At 45.7% G+C, this 19,157-nt stretch overlaps 1 protein-coding gene across 1 annotated transcript in view; it reads right to left on the bottom strand.

The window, feature by feature from the left end:
• Window positions 1–1,321: 1,321 nt before the first annotated feature.
• Window positions 1,322–19,157, bottom strand: part of RELT (RELT TNF receptor) — a 46,125-nt gene continuing 28,289 nt past the window's right edge. Inside the window, exons 6-11 of the mRNA XM_069759425.1 lie at window positions 13,379–13,636; window positions 12,632–12,706; window positions 12,432–12,513; window positions 11,547–11,777; window positions 10,540–10,720; window positions 1,322–5,213 (exon numbers count right to left, since the gene is read on the bottom strand). Of these exons, the coding sequence (XP_069615526.1) occupies window positions 5,202–5,213; window positions 10,540–10,720; window positions 11,547–11,777; window positions 12,432–12,513; window positions 12,632–12,706; window positions 13,379–13,636 (839 nt within the window). The 3' untranslated portion in view covers window positions 1,322–5,201. The remainder of the gene's footprint in view (window positions 5,214–10,539; window positions 10,721–11,546; window positions 11,778–12,431; window positions 12,514–12,631; window positions 12,707–13,378; window positions 13,637–19,157) is intronic.

Below are 19,157 nucleotides of genomic sequence, written 5' to 3'. Positions count from 1 at the left end.
GAGCGAGCGTGCTGGGATAAGGTGTTATCTTTGGAGTGTTCAAATATGTCGGAGTCCCCGCGGCTGCATGTCTTTGGGCTGTTCAACATCCAGGAAACATGCAGCCGCGGGGACTCAGACATAGTATTCGAGCACGCTGAAGACCCTCGATTAGCACCCGAGCATGCTCAGATAACACCTTATCCCAGCACGCTCGCTCATCACTATTAGTCACATTATAGATTAAGAATGCAAAATGGAAAATAGATGTATAAAAAAACCAAAAATAATTAAAAATCCAACAGAAAAGTACAGACTGCCTGTGTGAATGGGTCCCGCTCTCACCACCAGTTTACACAGAGCCCGATAATTATCATCATTTCCAATTTAAACAATTATTTTGTGAAATAAAAAATGCTTAAAAAAAAAAAAAAGAAAAGGGAAGACTAGTTATCTCAAAGTCGCAATTAATAAATCAGCAGCAAACATTTAGGTTAAGTTCACACAAGGCGTTTTTTGCTGCTTTTTTTTAATGCATTTTTAATGCTAATTTTCGGCTGCTTTTGACAATACCAGCAAAGCCTATGAGATTTCAGAAATCTCACGCACACACATTGGGTTTTTTGTGTGATCAGTGTTTTGTGCTTTGCTGCGTTTTTTGGGCATAGAGCGTGTCACTTCTTTCAAAGTTTTTGCTGCGTTTTTTTTCACCCATTGACTTGAATGGGTGTTGAAAAAAAACGCAGGTATCACTATTTGCTGCTGAAAATCCAAGGAGATTAGCATGGACAAAAAGAAAGAAAAGAAAAAAAAAAAACCCCAAAAAAAAACCCAAAACCTGCTTTTTGATGCAGCTTCTTTCCTGCCAAGATGATCAGGTTTTGCTGCAGAAAAAAAAAAAACAAAAATTCATCTGCATCGTGCAGTCAGAAAGAGGCGAAAATCCACCAAAAGCCCAAATGTGACATTGTATCGAACGCCTATGTTGTGCAGATGACGGCCATATTCCAGTGGTCGGAACACGCTGTTCTGCAGACGGCGGAGCCGACGTCCCTCATCAGGCCTCATTCACACGTCAGTTTCTCGCACGAGGGCCGTTTTTGGTTTTTTTTCCCCCCCATGGATTGCACTCACACCTTTGACAGTCTAGAAGGACGTTCCGATTTTTTTTTTTCCCTTTGGTTTGTGCAAAAATCAGAGACGACATGTCAAATGTGGTTCAAAATCAGCAATGTGAGTATATGCGATCCCGAAAAAAGGAAAATAAAAATCACACAACAGCACTGATACTATCTGAGTGCGGTTCAGTTTTTTTTTCTTTTTTTTTTCCCTTTGTTTTTTTCTCGCAAGTGAAAACAAAAATAGACGACATTTCCTGAGTTTGGTCCAAGTGTCATCAGGTTTTCTTGCTTGTAAAAACTTGACGTGTGAATGAGGCCTTACAAAGAGATTGCTGCAAATTACTGAGGTGTAAACGATCAGTTTTTGATACATTTCCACCCCCTAAAGAGCAGCCGGACTCCCATTTTCGGGCGATAGTGCCCGACAACACATATCTGTATCTGGTACAAGCAGTAATTCTGCCATTTCCCATACTGGGACCATCACCTTGTGACTGTGGGGGTCTCCCAGTATAAGATCTGCTATATCGCACCATCATTGCCGCTTTCCAGTACAGATAGCTTAAGAGCTTCTTCTAAACTCCCTGGGCCAAAGTTAAAATCTAAGCAGCAAAAGTTTCAAAAACGATATGAAGTTCAATAAGTTAATTAAAAAAAATAAATAAAAGGAATGGCCAAAACCAAAAACTCCCCCGTAGACATCTGCCAGGCGCAGACATGACACATGCAGCCGCGGGGACTCGAACGTATTTCTCGAGCTCGCCAAAGTCACTCGGTTAGCACCCGAGCATGATAACACGGATCCCAGCACGCTCGCTCATCACTATTTGTGATCTAAAAGGATAATAAATAGAATATAAAAATGGAATAAATACCAGGAGATCCCAAGGAGGAGGAAGATTTATGAAATGTGCAAATTAAACCCAGGTCATAGTATAGGGAACAATGTATCAGAAAGAGGAGGCAACGAGTCACATTCTGCCTATCTGAAGCCTCCACTAGCCCATTATACTGTCTATACAATGCCTGCAGATGCCACTAGAGGGAGCCCATCATACGATTCCTGCAGACGCCACTAGAGGGAGCCCATCATACGATTCCTGCAGACGCCAATAGACGGAGCCCAGCATACGATTCCTGCAGACGCCACTAGAGGGAGCCCATCATACGATTCCTGCAGACGCCACTAGAGGGAGCCCATCATACGATTCCTGCAGACGCCACTAGAGGGAGCCCATCATACGATTCCTGCAAACGCCAATAGACGGAGCCCAACATACGATTCCTGCAGACGCCACTCGAGGAGCCCATCGTACGATTCCTGCAGACGCCACTAGAGGGAGCCCATCATACGATTCCTGCAGACGCCACTAGAGGGCGCCCATCATACGATTCCTGCAGACGCCACTAGAGGGAGCCCATCATACGATTCCTGCAGACGCCACTAGAGGAGCCCATCATACGATTCCTGCAGACGCCACTAGAGGGAGCCCATCGTACGATTCCTGCAGATGCCACTAGAGGGAGCCCATCGTACGATTCCTGCAGACGCCACTAGAGGGCGCCCATCGTACGATTCCTGCAGACGCCACTAGAGGAAGCCCATCGTACGATTCCTGCAGACGCCACTAGAGGGAGCCCATCGTACGATTCCTGCAGACGCCACTAGAGGGAGCCCATCATACGATTCCTGCAGACGCCACTAGAGGAGCCCATCATACGATTCCTGCAGACGCCACTAGAGGGAGCCCATCATACGATTCCTGCAGACGCCACTAGAGGAGCCCATCATACGATTCCTGCAGACGCCACTAGAGGGAGCCCATCATACGATTCCTGCAGACGCCACTAGAGGGAGCCCATCATACGATTCCTGCAGATGCCACTAGAGGGAGCCCATCGTACGATTCCTGCAGACGCCACTAGAGGGCGCCCATCGTACGATTCCTGCAGACGCCACTAGAGGAAGCCCATCATACGATTCCTGCAGACGCCACTAGAGGGAGCCCATCGTACGATTCCTGCAGACGCCACTAGAGGAGCCCATCATACGATTCCTGCAGACGCCACTAGAGGGAGCCCATCATACGATTCCTGCAGACGCCACTAGAGGGAGCCCATCATACAGTCTATATGATTCCTGCAGACGCCACTAGTGGGAGCTCATTATGATGTCTATACATTGCCTGCAGACACCACTAGAAGGAGCCCATCATACAATCCCCGCAGACACCACTAGAAGGAGCCCATTATACAGTCTATATGATTCCTGCAGACACCACTAGTGGGAGGTCATTATAATGTCTATACATTGCCTGCAGAAATCACTAGAGGGAACCCATCATACAATCCTCGCAGACGCCACTAGAGGGAGCCCATCATACGATTCCTGCAGACGCCACTAGAGGGAGCCCATCATACGATTCCTGCAGACGCCACTAGAGGGAGCCCATCATACGATTCCTGCAGACGCCACTAGAGGGAGCCCATCATACGATTCCTGCAGACGCCACTAGAGGGAGCCCATCATACAATTCCTGCAGACGCCACTAGAGGGAGCCCATCATACGATTCCTGCAGACGCCACTAGAGGGAGCCCATCATGTGATTCCTGCAGACGCCACTAGAAGGAGCCCATTATACAGTCTATATGATTCCTGCAGACGCCACTAGTGGGAGCTCATTATGATGTCTATACCTTGCCTGCAGACACCACTAGAAGGAGCCCATCATACGATCCCTGCAGGCACCACTAGAAGGAGCCCATTATACAGTCTATATGATTCCTGCAGACACCACTAGAGGGAGCCCATCATACGATCCTCGCAGACACCACTAGAAGGAGCCCATTATACAGTCTATATGATTCCTGCAGACACCACTAGTGGGAGGTCATTATAATGTCTATACATTGCCTGCAGAAATCACTAGAGGGAACCCATCATACAATCCTCGCAGACGCCACTAGAGGGAGCCCATCATACGATTCCTGCAGACGCCACTAGAGGGAGCCCATCATACGATTCCTGCAGACGCCACTAGAGGGAGCCCATCATGTGATTCCTGCAGACGCCACTAGAAGGAGCCCATTATACAGTCTATATGATTCCTGCAGACGCCACTAGAAGGAGCCCATCATACGATCCCTGCAGACACCACTAGAAGGAGCCCATTATACAGTCTATATGATTCCTGCAGACACCACTAGAGGGAGCCCATCATACGATCCCTGCAGGCACCACTAGAAGGAGCCCATTATACAGTCTATACGATTCCTGCAGACACCACTAGAGGGAGCCCATCATACATTCTATACGTTGCCTGCAGACACCACTAGAAAGGGCCCATTATACAATTCCTGCAGACACCACTAGAGGGAGCCCATTATAACACCACCATAAATAAAAACACACAAAAATTAATTAAGGATATTATGTGCCATCTTAAAGTAATACTGCAAATTCCCAGAATATTTAGTCATGATATTAATATCTCATATAGCGCATATGGAAATTAAGGCTTTTCTGCAAAGAAGAGCAAGTATCACACTTTCTAGTTGGCAAGTTACATAACCGCAGTTATAGTACAGGCCTCGTTTCCTCCAGATTAGTATTAAAAATATGATTTTTTTAAAAAAAGGGAAAGTAGCAGCAACAAAAGTCTGTAGCGTGTAAAGATTGAGGATGGACACCAGGGGGCGCCGCATCCTCTCCCATCCTGAATACCTCGATTTCCATATTCCCTGAATCTAAAAAGTCCTTGATAAAAGGTCGCCGATAAAGTCTCTTATTATTAAAAAATAAATAATCTATATTACTAAATGGACCATGAGAAACTGTCGCTCGACCTCCAGACACCGTCCACCACATTGGTCTCGCAGAGATCTCCCGATTCACATTGGTTTCCCAGCACGAGAGGTTTTATGGTGTTGTCCTTGGAAAAATAGGTGTGATATGCAGCAATGGAGGCGCTGTAGAGGCGGGTCGCTGCCATATTCCACATTTTCGCTGCCTGGACGGCCCTCGCGGGACCAGCAGGAGGACCCTCCCGCCACAGCTTGGATTGTTGCAGGTGAATGGCTGAGCTGGCCGGACGGCGGAGTCAGATAACGTCCTGGAAAGAGAAAAAGGAACAACACTGATTATATACAGGCACGGGCATTGCAGAAGAAACTAGAGAAATTGGCATTTCCAGTCTTCATTATTTTTAATATTTTATCACTGCTTATTGGAATGGAAAAAACTTGACTAAATTCTTAGAGGCTCGGAATCTTACGGTTTGTTACAATGTATCAGTGCGGTCCGGTGCAGCTTCTGTGACCCACTCCCAAAGCAAAAACTTGTTTGTTTTTCTGTCCCCCCCTTCCTCCTCCAAGCTTTTAGGCTATTGCTACATGGTGACATTTGTCATCAGACACTGACAGATACGGTAGCATGTAAAAGTTTAGGCACCCCTGGTCAAAAGTTACTGTTATTGTGAATACTTAAGCAAGTTGAAGATGAAATGATCTCTAAAAGGCCAGAAGTTACAGATGACAGGTTGTTTTGCATAAAACACAAAAGGAAAAATAAACTGAAGCAAAAGATTGTGCACCCTGCATGGTTAGTACCTGGTAGCTCCCCCTTTTGAAAGCATCACAGCTTGTAAACTCTTTTTGTAGCCAGACAAGAGTCTTTCAATTCTTGTTTGAGGGATTTTCCTCCATTCTTCCTTGGAGAATTCCTCCGGTTCTGTGAGATTTCTGGGTCGTCTTGCCTCCTCTGCTGTTTTGAGGTCTAGACACAGAATTTCAAAGGTGTTCAGATCAGAGGACTGTGAGGGCCATTGTAAAACCTTCAGCTTGTGCCTTTAGAGGTCGTCTATTGTGGATTGTGACGTGTGTTTGGGATCATTCTCCATTTGTAGCAGTCATCCTCTTCAGTTTTTTTTTTTTTTTTTTTTACAGATGGTGTTAGGTTTACATCAAGAATTTGCTAAAATTCCATTGAATCCATTCATCCTTCTACTTGTGAAATGTTCCCCGTGCCATTGGCTGCAACACAATCCCAAAGCATGATTGTTCCACCCCCATGATTAATAGTTGACAAGATGTTCACAGGACTTGTTTCTAAAAGGCATCAGACTTCTCTAGATCTTCTTTTGCATACATGTGATGCTAGATTTTATGCTGAGGATGCAGGAGAGGTTTTCTTCTGAGGACTCTTCCATGAAGGCCATATTTGTGCAGGTGTCTCTGAACAGTAGAACAATGTACCACACAATCTTTCTGCTAAATCTTTCTGAAGATCTTTTGCAGTTAAGAGGGGGTTCTGATTTGCCTCTCCAGCAATCCTACGAGCAGCTCTCCCTGAAATCTTGCTTGGTCTTCCAGACCTTATCTTGACCTCCACTGTTCCTGGTAACTGCAATTTCTTAATCACATTTAGAACTGAGGAAAAGGCAACTTGAAAAACACTTTGCTGGCTTCTTATAGCCTTCTCTTGTTTTGTGGCCTTCGCCATTATCAGAGTGCTCGGCATCTGGTTAGAAGAACTCAGGGCTGCTGTTTTTTGGCACAAGGTTAGAGGAGGCTGGGTTTTTATAAAGTTGGAAATTTGCATCTCCCGGTCTTTCCTAACGATGATGGTGAACAAGCCATAACCCTAACAGGATGACTAAGGTAATTTTCCGAGCACACAAATCTCCAAGGATGCCCAAACTTTTGCATCAGCCCAGTTTGCCCTTTTGTAAAAGATGGAAATAAATAAATATTATATATTTATTACTAATATAAATATATATATATATATATATATATATATTATTTTTTTTTTGTTTTTTTATCTTAAAATACATAGGGAGTGTGTCATCTGTAACTTTATTCCTTTAAGAGATTATTTCATCTTCAACCTGCTTAACTGTTCACAATAGCAGTAATTATTCTCAGCAGGGGTGCTCAAACTTTTACATGCCACTGTATGTATTTGTTTTATTAAAAGTATTTGCCTAGAATTATTAAGATATGGGGCAAAAAAAAAAAGTACAAACGGTCACTGATGTGAAATACTGCAATGGCAATAATCTATGACTGTGGAACAGGCGCCGTTCTGTCGTCGGTGCAACCTGTCGTTAATGAATGTTTCCGCCATCCGCTGATGACCGGCGACCAGTGAAACTCGGTGTTACCATGTGACACCAGTGGAGGCGCCGCTAGCGGCCGTGATCTGCATGAATCAGGTCTTAGAAGACACGAATATAATTATTATGACACATTCGCGCCTTTCATGAGCAGAAATCTAATGTAACGTTTATGTCACATGAATCCTTGGGTGGGGAAGCGCTGATGGATTTATCCTTTAATTAGCAGACGATCTCAGGTCCGTGTCATCCCCGCCGCACAGAGCGGTGCCACATTCTGCAGGGAACTGGTTTTAGACGATCAGCAGCTTTCATTTGCCTGAAGCAATTTCTGTACAGGTGACGAGAGTCAGAGTCACGTTGATCACTCCCTGCAGTCACCAGAGTCATCAGACGCCTCGTACTACACCGCCACCGAATCCGGGAACTTACAAGGTCACATTCCAAGATCCTCCATATACTGAGGCAGACGGGACACGTCCTCCATATACTGCGCTGCCCATCCTCCATATACTGCGCCAGATGGGACCCGACCTCCATATACTGCGCTGCCCATCCTCCATATACTGTGCCAGACGGGACCCGCCCTCCATATACTGCGCTGCCCGTCCTCCATATACTGCGCTGCCCATCCTCCATATACTGCGCCAGACGGGACCCGCCCTCCATATACTGCGCTGCCCATCCTCCATATACTGTGCCAGACGGGACCCGCCCTCCATATACTGCGCTGCCCGTCCTCCATATACTGCGCCAGACGGGACCCGCCCTCCATATACTGCGCTGCCCATCCTCCATATACTGTGCCAGACGGGACCCGCCCTCCATATACTGCGCTGCCCATCCTCCATATACTGCGCCAGACGGGACCCGCCCTCCATATACTGCGCTGCCCATCCTCCATATACTGTGCCAGACGGGACCCGCCCTCCATATACTGCGCCAGACGGGACCCGCCCTCCATATACTGCACTGCCCATCCTCCATATACTGTGCCAGACGGGACCCGCCCTCCATATACTGCGCCAGACGGGACCCACCCTCCATATACTGCGCCAGACGGGACCCATCCTCCATATACTGCACTGCCCATCCTCCATATACTGCGCCAGACGGGACCCGCCCTCCATATACTGCGCTGCCCATCCTCCATATACTGTGCCAGACGGGACCCGCCCTCCATATACTGCGCTGCCCGTCCTCCATATACTGCGCTGCCCATCCTCCATATACTGCGCCAGACGGGACCCGCCCTCCATATACTGCGCTGCCCATCCTCCATATACTGTGCCAGACGGGACCCGCCCTCCATATACTGCGCTGCCCGTCCTCCATATACTGCGCTGCCCATCCTCCATATACTGCGCCAGACGGGACCCGCCCTCCATATACTGCGCTGCCCATCCTCCATATACTGTGCCAGATGGGACCCGCCCTCCATATACTGCGCTGCCCGTCCTCCATATACTGCGCTGCCCATCCTCCATATACTGCGCCAGACGGGACCCGCCCTCCATATACTGCGCTGCCCATCCTCCATATACTGTGCCAGATGGGACCCGCCCTCCATATACTGCGCTGCCCGTCCTCCATATACTGCGCCAGACGGGACCCGCCCTCCATATACTGCGCCAGACGGGACCCACCCTCCATATACTGCACCAGACGGGACCCATCCTCCATATACTGCACCAGACGGGACCCATCCTCCATATACTGCACTGCCCATCCTCCATATACTGTGCCAGACGGGACCCATCCTCCATATACTGCGCCAGATGGGACCCGACCTCCATATACTGCGCTGCCCATCCTCCATATACTGTGCCAGACGGGACCCATCCTCTATATACTGCGCTGCCCATCTTCCATATACTGCGCCAGACGGGACCCGCCCTCCATATACTGCGCTGCCCATCCTCCATATACTGTGCCAGACGGGACCCGCCCTCCATATACTGCGCTGCCCATCCTCCATATACTGCGCCAGACGGGACCCGCCCTCCATATACTGCACCAGACGGGACCCACCCTCCATATACTGCGCCAGACGGGACCCGTCCTCCATATACTGCGCCAGACGGGACCCACCCTCCATATACTGTGCTGCCAATCCTCCATATACTGAGCTGCCCATTCCTCCATATACTGCGCTGCCCATCCTCCATATACTGTGCCAGACGGGACCCGTCCTCCATATACTGCGCTGCCCGTCCTCTATATATTGCGCCAGACGGGACACATCCTCTATATACTGCGCCAGACGGGACCCACCCTCCATATACTGCGCTGCCCATCCTCTATATACTGCGCCAGACGGGACCCATCCTCCATATAGTGCGCTGCCCATCCTCCATATACTGTGCCAGACGGGACCCATCCTCCATATACTGTGCCAGACGGGACCCATCCTCCATATAGTGCGCTGCCCATCCTCCATATACTGTGCCAGACGGGACCCATCCTCCATATACTGCGCTGCCCATCCTCCATATACTGTGCCAGACGGGACCCATCCTCCATATACTGTGCCAGACGGGACCCATCCTCCATATACTGCGCTGCCCATCCTCCATATACTGTGCCAGACGGGACCAGTCCTCCATATACTGTGCCATACGGGACCCGTCCTCCATATACTGTGCCAGACGGGACACATCCTCTATATACTGCCCCACATGGGACACGTCCTTTAATTTTCATAAGTTTTCTGTTGCCTAGCACAGGGATGATAAAACAAGGGATGACGTGTGACATCTCCATGAGACATTATTAATGGGGGCTGGAGAAATACCGGGAATAGACTCTTCCAGGCTTCTGTCACCAGTTTTTGCCCTCACTTTATTCCTGCTGCTCTCCCGCTTTTTCAGATGTTTGTTTGCTTTTTTTAACCTGCCATATGGTTCTAGAAATAAATGCCTTTTTTAGTCTGTGCTAATTTTAATGGTCTTTACAATGGAGATTGGATGATTGGCTCCTCTGGGGCGGGTCTTTAGGCTGCTCTGCATCATTTCCCCATGAGTCACGCCCCCTAAGAGCTTAAAAATAGGAACTAAATAAAAAATCCCATCTCTCCAAATGTATGGTGGAGTTTTAAATAAAGAATTAAAAAATAGAACACTCAGAAGAACAGCGGGAATAAAATAAGAGCAAAACACTGGCCACTTCTCACCTTGTGGTTTTTTTTAAAAGGAGAACACAGAGGCAGCACTCCGAGCTTATGGAGGGTCATAAAGTCAGAACTTGCATTGTTATTGTATCATCTACTGCACTGCAAGTCCCAGCATGCTCTGAGAATACCTCCTGGATGCAGTGATCTTACCTCCAACTTGCTGGTATCTTCTAGACTCCGGTTCTTGGCTCGCACAGTGTTAGACAGCAGCACTCTTTGTTCAGGGACGTCGTTTGGTGGAAGACACGGGACGTCCCTGACACAGAGGTCAGAAAGGGCCTTCATTTCCGGGGGATTCGGCTTTTGCTCTGGTATACGGGCGACACGGAACCTGAGGGGTCAAACGAGAGTCGAAAAGGAATTACGTTAATTGTTAAACAATCTGATGTCCGATATATTTTAACTAATATATTTATTTATTTGCGTTTGGGGCCTGGTGAGGGATTATTTTTTGCGCATTAAGCTGCTATTTTTACTGCTACCATTTTGGGGTAGATGTGAGGTTTTGATCACCTCTTATTGCATCTTCAATTCTGGCGTTTTATTTTCTTCTTGTTACGCCGTTTACCGATTGGATTAATTTACTTTATACGTTGATAGATCGGACGCTTCTGATCGCAGCGATACCAAATATATGTATTTTTTCTATGGGGTGATTTGAACTTGTAGTTTTTTTGGTCATATTTTTAAATTATTTATTTTTTATACCCTTTACTGTATTTTATTAGTCCACTTAGGGGGACTTAAAGGCGCGATCGTCTGTACTATATACGCATCAGTGCTTGAGCCCTGCTACGTATAGAGATAAATCACAAACGCTGGCTTTCACTGGAGGATCGCAATAACAGGCACGGGGGTCTTCAGCAGATCCCCGAAGGTCATAGCGGCCCATCAGTGCCCAGGTATGCTGATGGAAGCGTGGAATAACGCGTGCCCCCATCGGAGATTGACAGCGCCATTTAATAAATTAATAGCCGCATGCTCGGCTGTACCCGCGGCTACTAAGGCACATGATGGCTGATTAAATCAGCCATCATCTGCCAGGAAAGATGCAGCTCAGCGCTGGAGTCGGCATATAACGACAACCCGTGGACACAATTGGCCCTGATCATCCTTGGTGATCATGTCGCAGTAATCCGCTCCCGGGATCCCCTTACCTGCCCACCGAGAGGATGGTGATCTCTCCTACGGCAGCCTTAGCGGAGGTCCTGGCGCTTTTACCATTGCTGGTGGGAGCCCCCACGGACTGCGGAGGGGATACGACCTCGGGCCACTTCTTCTGGCTGCAGCGAGTGCAGCAGGAGCGGGACGACACCGGGCCCTGGACCGTGTGCAGGTGATGTTGGTGTTTGCACAGGTTCGGCATCTGGGGCAGGAGGTGAGGTTTGCTGGAAGAAGGAAGAAAAAGAATCACAACGTCTGATAATGGAGGACAGATTCCCACGTTGAACATTCATCCTGGACATTTGCATTTTTTTTTTACATCTTTTTTTTTTGCATAAAGTCACCACTAAATAGTCGCCGTTTGTGATGTCATGCAAAACAGATTAGCCAGTCACAAGTCAGGAATGGAGGCGTAGACGCCGCCGTCCGCTCTGCGGAGCTGCAAGTATTGTGTCTACAGGCAGAATTCAGAGGGCGTGAGCAAAATTGAGGCTCAATGACGCCGGTTGGGTGGCGGCCATATAATAAGGTCTCGGTAATCTGCCTTGGGGTGGGATTACAAGAGACAACATGAGCTCAATGTGACCCATTAGATCTATTTTCACTTCATCTCTAATTGAACACACAGGCGGCCATCACGCAGCAATAATGGACATCTCACCGTCTTGTGAAAGGGGTGAGAAATACAGACAGGGTCCTTAAGAGGGTCATTTCAAGTAACCAGTTAGGAAATACTAAGTAGAAGGGAGGCGCAGTCTGGACCTTCATCAATTAGCCAAAAAAAGAAGCATATCAAACCAGGGAGGACCCATAAGGTGTAATACTTCATTTTTCCTCTGGGGGTGCTATAGGAAGACTTCTGCTGCCAAGAAACTCACTTTTCAGGCGACTTGTTACCCGTTGTGGACGTCTGCATGGCTTGATATTCCTTCAGCAGTTCTTCCAAAGCCACAGCGTTTTCTGGAAGGAAAAAAAAATCCACACTTAAAAAAAGTCAAATTTTCACCTTGAATATTAAAACATAAAGGCGTCTTAAAACAAAATTTAGCGTTCAGCATTTGAACCTCATTCTACAAACCTTTCTTCTCGGTGATCAGACGCACAAGGACCCCGATGGTGTCTTCGTTCCCATTCTCCTCTAACATAATATTACCTAAGGGAGAAAGAGACGGAGTGAATCCTCCGCAGCAGCCGCCGACCACCATGGACTCTGCCGTCCCTCCGCGTAACATCCAAAACGCTCAACTATGCGACAGATGGAAGAGTCAACCGGGATTTATTGTAGCAAGTAATGATCGGAAGACAAAAAAGAACAATTAGTCTCCATGGAAACAACTAATCGGAGACCCCGTAGGTTGGGGGGCAAGCATTAATGCAGATGGATGAGGACTAATTGGCTATTCGGGTCTTCTGGGATGAGGTCAATGCGGACAGCAGACGTCGCGGCAGCGGTGGACAGAAGGACCCAGACAGATGGAAGGGGAACGAAAGCAGAAACTTTTATAATGACCAAAATTTTCCCATCATAAATAATTTTTTAATTCGTTGATGAACTTGGAGGAGACTAATCGCTGCAGACGGGAGGAGCGGCACGGAGGATAATTAGGATTGTTCTCAGCTCCTCGGAGAGCCTCAGCCCCATCAAGGGAGCGCACGCTTGTGGTTTGGCACATGGTGCAATTCCAGCTTTGACGTCACACTTGTACCCAGCGAGGTGCGGAGGACATCGAGCCTCGGCTGCAACATTCACACAGTCTAACATTCAAATGCCAGAGAAAAATAAATATAGTCAGACTTCTGGAGGTAAGACATCTCCGGTACTCACAGTCCTTCTCCGGAGCTGCCTCGGCCTCCTCTTCCACCTTCTGAGAGGTGCAGCGATACCCCTTCTTTTTTAGAACATTGCACAGTAATATTCCAGCCAGCCCCATCATGCAGAAGACGGGGACGATGGCCAGCACCGCGTACTGAGCTCCGGACTCCTCCGGGACCCCTTTGCGGGTGCCGTTCTGGGTGGGCTTTTGCTCTTGGTTATTGGCAGCCTCTAATGTTCTTGGAGAACGGTTTCTTAGTGTTCTTTGTCCTGAAGGGGAAAAAAAAAAAATTCGAGATTTTCCACCTATGTGCTAGGGTCTTCTGGAGAGTGACAAGCCAGGCATGTCACAGTGAGGAGACTTATAGGCCACGTATGCTACAATTATCGAGTTTCCTACATAGTGGTTCACACAGTCAGGAATTTACACGTATGCCGCACCTGCATTTACATTTTTGTTGTTTTTTTTTAAAATTTTTTTGCGATTACATCCATGCCTCTAGTAAACCAGTCACACAAATTAACTTTTATTGGGGTCACAGATGACAAAATCTATATAATCCCCACAAATTTAGGCCAATCCATGTGTGGATTCACAGCAGAAACCAAGATCAGCAGCCTCCAATTTCTGCCACGTGTCCTGTTGTAAATCGGAGGGGAATCAGCCCCTCGCCCCTCATTGGAGCTGGCAATCTCCGATAGGACCACAAATCCCAGCACAGATCACGCTGGATATTTTCTCACAGACCTATGTCAAACGACAAAGCTTCCCCTGCAGATTAAAGCTGGAGTCACACTCAGCGTAAGATAATACGGTCCATATATTACGGCCGTAATACGCTGAAAAGTCCCCAAAATAGTGGTCCGTAACTCCTCCGTAGGCAGGGTGTGTCATCGTTTTTTTTTGCGCATGGCATCCTCCGTATGTAATCCGTATGGCATCCGTACTGCGTGTTTTTCTCACAGGCTTGCAAAACCGACATACGGCTATACAAGGGATCCATGTGTTAAAAACAAAACAAAAAAAAAAAAAAAAAAAATATATATATATATATATATATATATATATATATATATATATATATATATATATATATATATATATATATATATATATATATATATATATATATATATATATATATATATATATATATATATATAGGGCGCCTCACCGCAAATGAAGGTAAATATAGGTCATTGACCTACTTTACCTACATTCTCCGGGGTTTTTGCAGCCACGAACAACGCTGCATTAGCAGAGCTCGTGGCTGCAAAATATTTTAACCCCTTCAGATGGATTTACATCGTTGGACGTTACAGATCTTCGGAAGGTATGTATATTGTTTGTTTATTTTTTTTTTTTTAGTTACAGATCGAGGGTCTTCAGTGAGTGGATTGAGCGTAGAATAAAATATTATTATAATAATAGTATATTAATATTATATTATAATATTATTTTTAACCCTTTACTAGTATTGGATTAATAATGGATAGGTGTCATAATTGACGCCTCTCCATTATTAATTAGGCTTAATGTCACCTTACAATAGCAAGGTGGCATTAACCCTTCATTACCCCATATCCCACCGCTACACGGGAATGGGAAGAGAGTGGCCAAGTGCCAGAATAGGCGCATCTTCCAGATGTGCCTTTTCTGGGGTGGCTGGGGGCAGATGTTTTTAGCCGAGGGGGGGGGGGCCAATAACCATGGACCCTCTCCAGGCTATTAATATCTGCCCTCAGTCACTGGCTTTACTACTCTGGCGGAGAAAATTGTGCGGGAGCCCACGCCAATTTTTTCCGCCATTTAACCCTTTAATTTAATAGTTAGAAAGGCCAAATTTTGCATATACACACTACTAACATTAGTAGTGTGGAATATGCAAAAAAAATGGGGATATGAGATGGTTTACTGTATGTAACATGTCTCATATCATGTCGGGTTTAGGAAGGAGAAAGCAAAAGCCGGCAATTGAATTACCGACTTTAAAGCTATCTAGCGCTGTATGAAGTAATAATATATATATACATACAGTGGGGCAAAAAAGTATTTAGTCAGTCAGCAATAGTGCAAGTTCCACCACTTAAAAAGATGAGAGGCGTCTGTAATTTACATCATAGGTAGACCTCAACTATGGGAGACAAACTGAGAAAAAAAAATCCAGAAAATCACATTGTCTGTTTTTTTATCATTTTATTTGCATATTATGGTGGAAAATAAGTATTTGGTCAGAAACAAAATTTCATCTCAATACTTTGTAATATATCCTTTGTTGGCAATGACAGAGGTCAAACGTTTTCTGTAAGTCTTCACAAGGTTGCCACACACTGTTGTTGGTATGTTGGCCCATTCCTCCATGCAGATCTCCTCTAGAGCAGTGATGTTTTTGGCTTTTCGCTTGGCAACACGGACTTTCAACTCCCTTCTATAGGGTTGAGATCTGGAGACTGGCTAGGCCACTCCAGGACCTTGAAATGCTTCTTACGAAGCCACTCCTTCGTTGCCCTGGCGGTGTGCTTTGGATCATTGTCATGTTGAAAGACCCAGCCACGTTTCATCTCCAATGCCCTTGCTGATGGAAGGAGGTTTGCACTCAAAATCTCACGATACATGGCCCCATTCATTCTTTCATGTACCCGGATCAGTCGTCCTGGCCCCTTTGCAGAGAAACAGCCCCAAAGCATGATGTTTCCACCACCATGCTTTACAGTAGGTATGGTGTTTGATGGATGCAACTCAGTATTCTTTTTCCTCCAAACACGACAAGTTGTGTTTCTACCAAACAGTTCCAGTTTGGTTTCATCAGACCATAGGACATTCTCCCAAAACTCCTCTGGATCATCCAAATGCTCTCTAGCAAACTTCAGACGGGCCCGGACATGTACTGGCTTAAGCAGTGGGACACGTCTGGCACTGCAGGATCTGAGTCCATGGTGGCGTAGTGTGTTACTTATGGTAGGACTTGTTACATTGGTCCCAGCTCTCTGCAGTTCATTCACTAGGTCCCCCCGCGTGGTTCTGGGATTTTTGCTCACTGTTCTTGTGATCATTCTGACCCCACAGGGTGGGATTTTGCGTGGAGCCCCAGATCGAGGGAGATTATCAGTGGTCTTTTATGTCTTCCATTTTCTAATTATTGCTCCCACTGTTGATTTCTTCACTCCAAGCTGGTTGGCTATTGCAGATTCAGTCTTCCCAGCCTGGTGCAGGGCTACAATTTTGTTTCTGGTGTCCTTTGACAGCTCTTTGGTCTTCACCATAGTGGAGTTTGGAGTCAGACTGTTTGAGGGTGTGCACAGGTGTCTTTTTATACTGATAACAAGTTTAAACAGGTGCCATTACTACAGGTAATGAGTGGAGGAAAGAGGAGACTCTTAAAGAAGACGTTACAGGTCTGTGAGAGCCAGAAATCTTGATTGTTTGCTTCTGACCAAATACTTATTTTCCACCATAATATGCAAAAAAAATGATAAAAAAACAGACAATGTGATTTTCTGGATTTTTTTTTCTCAGTTTGTCTCCCATAGTTGAGGTCTACCTATGATGTAAATTACAGACGCCTCTCATCTTTTTAAGTGGTGGAACTTGCACTATTGCTGACTGACTAAATACTTTTTTGCCCCACTGTATATGTGTCTCACTGACTAATATATATATATATATATATATATATATATATATATATATATATATATATATATATATATATATATATATTCTATGTGTACACATTTATTAGACCTATTCTATTGTAATCTGTCAGTGTGATTTTACTGTACACCGCACCGAATTACCGGCTTTTCTCGCTAACACCGCTGCGTATTTCTCGCAAGTCACACTGCTGGTCCGTGTGTGATCCGTATTTTTGGGGCTTCCATAGACTTTAATTGGCTTTTTTTTGCGCAATACAGTGACAAACGCAGCATGCTGCGATTTTCTACGGCCGTAGAAAGCCGTATAATACTGATCAGTAAAATACGGCAGATAGGAGCAGGGGCATAGAGAAGCATTGCGACGTTTGTTAGGCGAGTTTTACGGACGTATTTTCTGCGCTCTTACGTCCGTAAAACTCGCTAGTGTGACTCCAGCCTAAAACTGTATTTTCATGGCGACATGTTCCCTTTAACCCCTTTACCCCCAAGGGTGGTTTGCACGTTAATGACCAGGCCAATTTTTACAATTCTGACCACTGTCCCTTTATGAGGTTATAACTCCGAAACGCTTCAACGGATCCTGGTGATTCTGACATTGTTTTCTCGTGACATATTGTACTTCATGATAGTGGTAAAATTTCTTTGATAGTACCTGCGTTTATTTGTGAAAAAAACGGAAATTTGGCGAAAATTTTGAAAATTTCGCAATTTTCCAACTTTGAATTTTTATGCAATTAAATCACAGAGATATGTCACACAAAATACTTAATAAGTAACATTTCCCACATGTCTACTTTACATCAGCATAATTTTGGAACCAATTTTTTTTTTTGTTAGGGAGTTACAAGGGTTAAAAGTTGACCAGCAATTTCTCATTTTTACAACACCATTTTTTTTTTAGGGACCACGTCTCATTTGAAGTCATTTTGAGGGGTCTATATGATAGAAAATGCCCAAGTGTGACACCATTCTAAAAACTGCACCCCTCAAGGTGCTCAAAACCACATTCAAGAAGTTTATTAACCCTTCAGGTGTTTAATAGGAATTTTTGGAATGTTTAAATAAAAATGAACATTTAACTTTTTTACACAAAAAATTTACTTCAGCTCCAATTTGTTTTATTTTACCAAGGGTAACAGGAGAAATTGGACCCAAAAAGTTGTTGTCCAATTTGTCCTGAGTACGCTGATACCCCATATGTGGCAGTAAACCACTGTTTGGGCGCATGGGAGAGCTCGGAAGGGAAGGAGCGCAGTTTGACTTTTCAATGCAAAATTGACAGAAATTGAGATGGGACGCCATGTTGCGTTTGGAGAGCCACTGATGTGCCTAAACATTGAAACCCCCCACAAGTGACACCATTTTGGAAAGTAGACCCCCTAAGGAACTTATCTAGAGGTGTGGTGAGCACTTTGACCCACCAAGTGCTTCACAGAAGTTTATAATGCAGAACCGTAAAAATAAAAAATCATTTTTTCACAAAAATTATATTTTTGCCCCCAATTTTTTATTTTTCCAAGGGTAAGAGAAGAAATTGGACCTCAAAAGTTGTTGTCCAATTTGTCCCGAGTACGCTGATACCCCATATGTGGCAGTAAACCACTGTTTGGGCGCATGGGAGAGCTCGGAAGGGAAGGAGCGCCGTTTGACTTTTCAATGCAAAATTGACAGGAATTGAGATGGGACGCCATGTTGCGTTTGGAGAGCCACTGATGTGCCTAAACATTGAAACCCCCCACAAGTGACACCATTTTGGAAAGTAGACCCCCTAAGGAACTTATCTGGATGTGTGGTGAGCACTTTGACCCACCAAGGGCTTCACAGAAGTTTATAATGCAGAGCCATAAAAATAAAACAAAATTTTTTTCCCACAAAAATTATTTTTTAGCCCCCAGTTTTGTATTTTCCCTAGGGTAACAGGAGTAATTGGACCCCAAAAGTTGTTGTCCAATTTGTCCTGAGTACGCTGATACCCCATATGTGGGGGGGGAACCACCGTTTGGGCACATGGGAGGGTTCGGAAGGGAAGGAGCGTCATTTGGAATGCAGACTTAGATGGAATGGTCTGCAGGCGTCACATTGCGTTTGCAGAGCCCCTAATGTACCTAAACAGTAGAAACCCCCCACAAGTGAC

This window comes from Ranitomeya imitator, chromosome 3 (assembly GCF_032444005.1).
Source record: "Ranitomeya imitator isolate aRanImi1 chromosome 3, aRanImi1.pri, whole genome shotgun sequence".
Classification (NCBI taxonomy): Eukaryota; Metazoa; Chordata; class Amphibia; order Anura; family Dendrobatidae; genus Ranitomeya; species Ranitomeya imitator.
The sequence above is the reverse complement of the archived record's forward strand: the minus strand, read 5'-3'. Positions and strand labels throughout refer to the sequence as shown.